The 9407-nt window shown below is 43.7% G+C and overlaps 1 protein-coding gene across 3 annotated transcripts; it reads right to left on the reverse strand.

The window, feature by feature from the left end:
* Positions 1–452: 452 nt before the first annotated feature.
* On the reverse strand, positions 453–8065 carry LOC136474624 (uncharacterized). 3 transcript variants are annotated; one of them, XR_010762973.1, is made up of 9 exons: positions 7901–8065; positions 7723–7779; positions 7078–7239; positions 6908–6985; positions 6580–6644; positions 3566–3653; positions 1918–2042; positions 1288–1684; positions 453–1148 (listed from the first exon to the last, which is right to left on the reverse strand). XR_010762973.1 is itself a non-coding variant. In XM_066472185.1 (7 exons), exons 1-7 carry the CDS (start codon positions 8027–8029, stop codon positions 1983–1985), a joined length of 639 nt encoding a protein of 212 aa, XP_066328282.1. In that variant the 5' UTR covers positions 8030–8065; the 3' UTR covers positions 1708–1982. The 3 variants fall into 3 exon arrangements, 1 of the variants encoding a protein (XP_066328282.1); XR_010762974.1 differs by lacking the exons at positions 453–1148; positions 1288–1684 and adding an exon at positions 1686–1705; XM_066472185.1 differs by lacking the exons at positions 453–1148; positions 1288–1684 and having other exon boundaries at positions 1708–2042.
* Positions 8066–9407: the final 1342 nt, after the last annotated feature.

Raw genomic sequence — 9407 nt, forward strand, 5'->3', positions numbered from 1 at the left:
TAATGTCTAAACGTCTGATGTGGTTGAGAACCAAACAACCCTAGTCGATACACGCAAAACAATAGTTTTTCTGACATGTCACTCCAATTTAATGTCCTTAAAACCCCTACAACATCCCATTGAGATTGGAATTAGGGGGTGCTTGGTTACCCCTTCTAAATTTTAATCGTGGTCCCATTGAATGTTTAGACGCATGCATAGAGTATTAAATATAGACTAATTACGAAACTAAATACATAGTTTGTGACTAATTTGCGAAACGAATCTTTTAAACCTAATCAGCCCATGATTTGCCAATGTTTTGCTACAGTAAACACATGCTAATGACGGATTAATTAGGCTTAAAAAATTCGTCTCATAGAGTACTGACGGATTATGTAATTTATTTTTTCATTAGTATCTGAACACCCCATGCAACATTATTTCGACATACCTCCTAAATTTTAGTCGCTGAATCATACAGCTCCCTACACATAATACAAAGATTTGCATATATGTCTACGACTTTGGCAGCAGGCAGCGGTACGCGACTCTGCCGGCATCTTGCAAGCTTCGACGGTCCGCCAGCTCGGGCAGGGGACGGAGTTTGAGAAACAAGCCTCCGTCTCAGCCACGCCCAGCGACCCGCGGCGCACAGTTGCTAACACCGTCACACGCGCCCGCGACTCGAACGCCAGCGCCCGACAGCCATCCTGCCTCCGCCGCGAGCTAGCGATACCACCAGCATCGCTTGGTGGAATCTCCCCACCGCACCTGCTGGGAAGCACGCGCGCACGCCCCGGCCCAGAAACGGGAGCTCCTGGCCAGGCTGCTTGCCTTCTCCTCCGTCTCCCGCGTCCGGGGGAGGAAGCGCCAGTTGTCCCGGGGACCCTGCCGAGCTTCCCGCGGAGCATCCGATCGGCCAGTGCAGAAGGCGTGACGAGGAGACGACGAGGGCCGTGAGCACCAGCGCCTTGCAGACAGAGAGCTCCATTTGTTCGCGCACTCTAGCCGAGCTAGAACTTCTGAACTCTGCCCCTCTGCCCGGGTCACACACTCACTCTCAGTCTCAGATGATTCTGAAGGAGCGAGCACTATGCTGCTACTACCTCCGTTTTCGTTTACTTGTCACCGAATTTTACTGTAGCAATTTTGGCTATACGTTTTTTCTGCAAAAAGATTTTTAGATATATCAAGTTTTCATATATATGATTCTTTATTGAACATACTTCATTAGTGTTATATACATTGAAGTATCTAAGATTTTTTTAGAAGAAAAAAAAGATGATCAACAAGTAAACAGTTTACCGTCTCGCCGCCCAGGCCACACACGCGCATGCGATCGCAGCAGGAAGTGCGCAGGAAATGCGGAGTGCAATTTCCATTGGATTTGGAGTCGAAGTTCTTAGTCTCCAACAGAGCGAGCACACTCCTGTGCTGAGATACTCTGTCATGGCTTACGTTTACGTACGACCACAAATCAGCCGTAGGGAACTTCCAAGAAATCCTAACAACTCAAGTCAACAACACGTCTGGCTGTACTTCCACTCCATTTCCAACTTCAGCTTATGAGCCAAAACCAGCTCAGCCTCAGAACGTGCTGTCCTTGTCAATTTTTGCTGCAATGTAAATTCATGCCTGATGCAGGTCCTGGACAATGCGCGTTTCTTATTCAAACAGGATGACAGAAAATACCTGGAAGTAGCTAGCAATGGACCAATGGTACCTGTCAGTGTCACAGAATTATGCATTTGCAATCAACAAGTTGCAGAAGAGTAACATCTCGTGCTTTCAGATAGAGCAAACAGCGCAGATGTCAGAGGCATGTCTTTCAGCACACCTACAAGTGCGGTCTCTTTGCAACTAAATTTTGAAAGAAACCTTAAGGAACCAACTAATACTACAAAATATAGTGATACTCAAGAGTCAAGTTATCACCGGCACTATAATCGTAGGTCCTTCCAAAATAAAATGTAATAATTTAGTCCTCTGATGATGGAAACTTAAGTATTAGCTGGATTCACATCTGATTCCACTGCAACATCATCTGATTCTCGAGGCCTCTACAAAATTGTAGCAGAATGTGTTAAGGCAATAAGCAAGTAAGACAGTTAATAGAGAAATGGACTGTTTCCTATTTCAACAAGGAAAACAAAAGGTGGAGGAACTCAACTCCAAATAGTTCTCAACTTTGGAAGGGTTACAATCGATCAAGAGTTACTGATCCAGGGAGAGAAGAGGGGGGGGGGGGGGGGGGGGGGGGGGGGGGGGGGGGGGGAATGTATATTGTAGGCAATGTTGAATTTTCTTTTATCAGGGTACTTGTACCTTTTCAGGGTACCATTCTTTAAGCTCGTCAACCTTTGAATTGAATCAGCAAATATAGCTAATGGTAAACTTTAGAGGGGGTTAGAATTAATCTTTTAGAAGAGATCCTTATCCCCATTAACTTCAAGAATGGAAGGAACTTGTAAATTTGCGGCCTTTGGCTCAGTTGGATGAAGATACTGTAGGATGGGCTTTGGAGGAATAAGGAATTTTTGCTACACCTTCCTTGGATAAACATGTAACTTTCCCAGCGGTTGGAGGTGAGAAAATGGTAAGAGTATTCTAAACCACCTCTGAAAATTTAGATTTTCCTGTGGCAATTACATAAGGACTGGATCCAATCTGCTGACCAATTGCTGAAGAAAACTGGCCCAGAACTGACCATTGCAAATACTGTAAAATATGATGGAAACTGCTTACCATATAATGTTTCTCTGCCAATTAGCCAAATTTTATTGGGGCTTGCTTAGAAATACTCTAAAGTGGGATTATTTTCCTTCCAATCTAAAGCAATTGCTCATTTAGCTTTTTATAATAAGGATCACAATACAAAGATATTGCCGTATTTTTTTATTGGGTGCATGTGCTAGGTGTTTTGTCTAACTCATTGCAATCTGTCTTCCCAGTAAGCAGTGGTATTCGGATTCCAGTGTTCATGTATGACATGAAGAACTGCAGAACAGGTGAAGGCAAGTTATCCACGTTGACAAATTGAGTCCTTGCCTTGCTGGGATTGGATGATTTTGTAATAGGAGGATATGTCTTAGTCAAAAACTGTTCTGGTGCAATAAGGATGTTGTTTGCTTTTGCTTCTGTTAAGCTTGAACTATATTGTACACTGTTTTAAGTCCTGGAACAAAGAGTTGTTTATCTGGACTAGTCTTGCTGGTGGATTAGAGTTAGTTTGGCTAGAGGTCGTGTCAGATGTTATGATCTGATGTTGTGGTACAAACTGGAAAACCCAGCCAGTTCTGCCAAAGCACAAACAAGCACAAGCAGATAGGAACTTACATTATGGAGGCAGAGTTATACATTCTATAAAAAAACAAGGGCAATGCCTTCGGTCTGAATAAGGGATCTACGAACATATAGTTCTGCTGCAAAATTTGGACCAGGCAATGCTTAGGGAACTATTCTAAGTCAAGCGCATTTTATGCTTCCCTTTTCTTGTAGCTCTACTCTCAGTACTATGGTCAAATACTCAAGAGGCCTCACTACACATATGTTACCAAACGAGTATTCAATCTGAAATTCTTACAAGGTGTTTTGGTAGTAGACTTGGTGGTGGAGGTGGCAATTCGTCACTCTTGGTGTCAGATGCCAAATGGTTTCCCGGAGCTGGATGGCTATCAATCAAGAAAATAAGTTAGCCAGCATAATTGTACAAGCATAAGTACTATCTCAGATTAATGAAAATGCATGATATCAAAGAACAACAGAAAGAATGAACTATTTCATCGAAAATATGTGGATCATCAATGCCAATTTTGAGCAGGTGGTCAAATTGGTAGTTAATTATATCCCTTCCAATCCCTTTTTAACCAGCATCAAATCAGAGGAAGTGAAATCCAGCATGTCTTAATCTGAACTTGATCTTCAATGTGATGCTAAATGGGCAGCTGTATGAGCCTATCAATAACAACTTGATCAGTCCCAAGCAAGTTGGGGTAGGCTAGAGTTGAAACCCACCGAGAGCCCCAAATCACGGTTCAGGGTTCAGGCGCTTCAATAGCTGCTTTTCAAGTACTCCTATTCAAACATAGATCTCTAGGTATATCCCAAGCTTTCAAATCTCTTTTTATTGCCTCCCCCCATGTCAATTTCGGTCTTCCTCTACCTCTCCTCGTATTATTAGCTTGGCTTAGGACTCTACAATGCACTGGTGTCTCTGGAGGTCTCCTTTGAACATGGTCAAACCACCTCAACCGATGTTGGACAAGTTGCTCTTCAATTGGTGCTACCTCTAGACGATCACGTATATAATCGTTCCGAACTCGGTCCATTCTTGTGTGACCGCAAATCCATCGCAACATACGCATTTCTGCAACACTCAGTTGTTGAACATGTCGAATCTTTGTAGGCCAACATTCTGCTCCATACAACATAGCCGGTTTAATCACCATTCTATAGAACTTGCATTTTAGCTTTTGTGGTACCCTCTTGTCACAGAGAATTCCAGAAGCTTGTCGCCACGTGATCCACCCTGCTTTAATTCTATGGCTAACGTCCGCATCAATATCTCCATTCCTCTGTAGCATCGATATCAGATACCGAAAGGTATGTTTCTTAGGCACTACTTGACCTTCTAAACTCACATCTCCCTCCTCTGTACAACTCCGCCAAAGTCGCATCTCATGTATTCAGTTTTAGTTCTGCTCAATCTAAAACCTTTAGACTCAAGGGTCTACCGCCATAACTCTAGTTTCCTATTTACTCCCGCCTGGCTTTCGTCCACTAACATTACATCATCAGCGAACAACATACACCAAGGGATATCCCCTTGTATGTTCCTGGTAACCTCATCCATTACCAAGGCAAAGAGATACGAGCTTAAGGCTGGCCCTTGATGAAATCCAATTTTAATTGGGAAATAATCTGCGTTACCATCGTTTGTTCGAACACTAGTCACAACATTATTGTACATGTCCTTTATGAGGGTCACGTACTTTGATGGGACTTTATGTTTGTCCAAAGACCACCACATAGCATTTCTTGGTATCTTGTCATAAGCCTTCTCCAAGTCAATGAAAACCAAGTGGAGGTCCTTCTTCTGCTCTCTAAACCGTTCCATAACATGTCTTATTAAGAAGATTGCTTCTGTGGTTGATCTTCCGGGCATGAAACCAAATTGGCTTGTTGATATCTGCGTCGTTCCTCGCAGGCGCTATTCAATGACTCTCTCCCATAACTTCATAGTGTGGCTCATCAACTTAATTTCCCGATAATTAGTACAACTTTGAATATCACCCTTGTTCTTGTAAGATTGGTACCAATATGGTTCTTCTCCACTCCTCAGGCATCTTGTTCGATCGAAAATATTGTTGAACATCTTGGTTAGCCATACTATAGCTATATCCCCGAGACATCTCCACACCTTGATTGGGATACCATCAGGGCTCACCGCTTTGCCCCCTTTCATCCTTTTCAAGGCTTCTCTGACCTCCGATTCTTAAATCCCCCGCACAAAGCGCCTGTTAGTGTCATCAAACGAGTCGTCCAGCTGAACGGTGGTGTTCTCGTTCTCACCATTGAACAATTTATCAAAATACTCTTGGCATCTATGTCTGGTTTCATCCTCCTTCACCAAGAGCTGCTCCCTCTCATCCTATATGTACTTGACTTGGTTGAAGTCCCTTGTCTTCCTATCACGAGCCCTAGCCATCCTATAAATGTCCTTCTCTCCTTCCTTCGTACTCAAACGTCGGTAAAGGTCCTCATAGACCCGGCCCTTTGCCTCACTCACCGTTGTATGAGCCTATGGCCCATGGATAAATAAATAAAAAACGTCAAGTCCTTTTTCAACTAACATCGGATCCATGAAAAGCAAATGTCTCAATCCAGTATTCTAGATCAGTTCCACAGATGTAAAAACTTGTTACCAAGACAAATAAAACCAATGGTAGCAACAATCGGCACTCTACATGCTTTCATATATTCTGATTGAGGTTACACACTTACACATGTAACCTATGTCTGCTAGAATATTGCTGAAATTCAAGTATATTTATTAATGGATCCTTTCTAATTAATTTATAAGGTACTTACCTAGAACATATCAAAATGTTAGCACAACAAAGTTAATTACAACCTATAGGTTCGAAATGAAAAAAGAATCCATGAATATCTAGACGAATTCATAAATGTTTATATTTTCAACATGATGTATGTAGTGCTTGGTAGCATTCTTCTTGTGCTTCCTATTAAAGCAGAGAGCACTAGAGCACCACTGTCAACAATATCGTTTACTATTCCATCTAGCAGAAAACTGTATTTATGATCATGAAGTATACATGAAAGATTTGTCACTTTGAATCAACAAGGCAGTGCTCCTGCAAAAAGTTCTCCTAGCATATCTGCCTCTCAATTTCTCAAATAGGGCAATGCCCAACAACTTAAAAGGCTATCCACATACTTGATCACATAGATCTGCAGGAAAAATATACATAGGTTTGTGGTGGTGGTGGTTGATACACAAGCAGCACATTATCTAGTTGTGAACAAATCAATACAAATTATGGTCAGCAATTGTTATGCACAAATCGAATGACTTACTTTGCTGTCCGTAAAAGATTCTCCAAATATGTGCCATCTTTGTTTTCGGGAAAGTTATCTGTAGCCTGAGGGAGCAACAGAAGCCATGGTTAGAATCTGACAAAATTAAGAAAAAGCACATATGAGTGCAGATACATGCACAAATATAGATGCGTGCTTAATCATAATATGTTATATCCAAGCTTGCAATAGAACTAAACTGCTGGATGTAACAAAAATAGTTTATGTCCAGCAGTATAAGCACAGAAAAGGGTTGCCAAAATACGTTAATGACATGAAGTCCAGCCAGAAAACTATCAAAGGACAATGCAAGCTTTAGGCCACTAACTTTTGAAGGAGAAGGATAATCACAGTTCTCCTCAGAGAAAAACTGGAATAGCTCAAGGGTGCCTTCTAGCCCATATTCCTGCCAAAGGGCATGTCTGTCAGAAAAGCTGAGCACATTTAGTTCAAAGTCAAATGACTATAGACTCTGCAAGTAGGTACACCGTTACATACTCTGTTGAATCCTCCATTGACAGCAATGGTAGCTATAGGCGAACCATGTTTGTCATGAAAGAGTGGCCTGTAGTCCTCTTGTTTAGTAGAACTAGAAGGATGGCGGGCTGGTGAAACAATAGTGAGTGGGTCCTCAGACTGAGACAATGCTTTGATCTTAGCCTAGACATATTCAAGAAAGCAAAATGGTGCAACCTGTGAACCAATTGAAGCTCACACAAATTCAAAAGATGAATGAAAACGGAAACACTCTCAATTACAGGACATGCTACCGATCTATCTACTATGACTTCCAATACATGAATGAACTACAGAAAGGAAGAAGTCTACAGGCCTAAATCACACCAAATAGGATTTCAAAATCGAAATGGGATATAATATGCTACAGATAAATAAATAATAGACCTACTTTTGTAGTTCCCAATGGGTTATCCAGCCAGGTCGGGCGGGTGAGATGTGCAGCAAAATCCATTTGATTACATAGGGAAGTTCACATGACTCGCAGGTACTGAATAAAGCATACTAACTTAACCTCACCACTTCCTCACTGAGCGTTTTAAGACGTTGTGCTGATCAGGGTAAATTCGGCAGCTCGAGTAGTACGAGTAAGCCGCTAGCACAAAGCAATCTCAGTAGATAGCTTACCTTGGCCGCTTTGATTCGCATCGAAATGGCCGACAGCTTGTCGCGCTCCTCGACAGTCTGAGAAGAGCACAGGCACAATCAAATGTTAGGAGAATCGAGAACTTCCTCAGCGCACGGAGCGAGGAAGGTGGGGTCTGGGTTCGAGCGACAAGGGGAGGAATCTCATGGTGGCACGTACACGCTTGGAGACGGTATCGAAGACCTGGTCTGCGGCGGCCTGCAAGTCGAGGAGGGCGCGGCCGAGGTCGCCGTACCCGGCGGCGCGGGCCGCCCGGCGCCGTCCTCCGTCCTCCGAGACCCGCAGCATCCCCCTCTCTCTGTCGACTGTCTGTCCCCAACGAGGAAGGAGGAACTGTTTTGTCCCAGAAAATGGGCCGAAATCTGTTGCTGAAACTAACACAGCCCAGCTTACGCGTCGAAGCCTCGTGCAGTGCGACCTAGCACTAGCAGGCGGGCTAGGCCGGCCCAGAGCGCGATGTTCCCCGGCCGACAGCACCGCCGGGCACGACCGCTGCTGTTGCACGGACGCGTCGCGTGGTAGTACTTGTGGGGGTATGGCCCCGATATCCATACGAGAAGATATGAGCCGTATCATCTGTGGTAGATATGAGCCGTATCATCTGTGGTGGCTCAGCCCATAAAATTAAGACATATACAGCATTACTCGGTATGCACCGTAGAATATTATATAGTATTAAATAGGATATTTTTTTAATCCTATCCCACCAGACTATATATAAGGAGAGGTAAAGATCCTCTAGCGGACAAGCTACATCAAGATACATACATACGCAGTCACATAATATCATACGATAGCTAATACAAACCAACAAATCACAGAAGTAGGGTATTACGTTATACTGATGGTCTGAATATGTCTAACTCGTGTGTTTTTGTTGTCTTCTTGTTTTTTGATCTCACGCTCCTCTATCGATCAATCTACCTTCGTGGGATACTCCCAGGAGGACTATCGACGATATTCTGTCAACAGTTGGCGCGCCAGACAGGGACTTGCGTGTTGTTTCTTTATCAAACAAGATGGCTTTTCCGCAGGTTCTTCGTCCCTCCCGCAATATGGCCAGATCTTCACGGCCGGATTGATCTTCTAGATCATCAACGTTGACAGAGTCGAAGAGCTCCTCAAGCCGACGCAGATCGTTTCTACGCCGATCATCCCCGCATCTGTAACCGCAAATCTGATCTCGGAACCACCTCCAAAGTCGTCTTCATCAGTAACTCGTTGCCCGCTTCCTCGCTACCAGAGGAGGCAGATCAACAACGACAATTTGATCGAGTTCATCTATCAGGTCAGTTTGAAGCTTGTCGATTGCCTCTCCATCACCGAATCAGCTCTAGACACTCTGGTTCAGCGTCGACCACCCTCTGATCTAGATCTATCAGAGGCTGCTCGGGAAACTTCAGGGGTTATGACCCTATCCTTCGGGTTCACCAACACCATCGCCGCTTACCAACATGCCCTGAGGGGCAGATTCACCGACCAAGTTGAAGACGTCCATCCTCTCGCCGACCAGATAGCGCCATACGCCGCCGACCAGACGTTCTGTCTAAAGCTAAGTCACGCTTTAATATTTTTCTAAATATTCTCCAATCTTCGTTAATCGTTATGATGTTTTCTCCGAGCTGTTTTCTCCATGTTTGCTCTCCAAATAATTTTCTGAACCCTC

This window comes from Miscanthus floridulus, chromosome 1 (genome assembly GCF_019320115.1).
Source record: "Miscanthus floridulus cultivar M001 chromosome 1, ASM1932011v1, whole genome shotgun sequence".
Taxonomy (NCBI): Eukaryota; Viridiplantae; Streptophyta; class Magnoliopsida; order Poales; family Poaceae; genus Miscanthus; species Miscanthus floridulus.

Coding starts and splice junctions, on each gene's coding strand:
- LOC136474624 (XM_066472185.1), bottom strand. CDS start 8,029: ATGCTGCGGGTCTCGGAGGACGGAGGACGGCGCCGGGCGGCCCGCGCC. Junction 6,986..7,077: donor TCAATGGAGGATTCAACAGA/GTATGTAACGGT, acceptor GCCCTTTGGCAG/GAATATGGGCTAGAAGGCAC. Junction 6,645..6,907: donor ATTATCCTTCTCCTTCAAAA/GTTAGTGGCCTA, acceptor TTGCTCCCTCAG/GCTACAGATAACTTTCCCGA.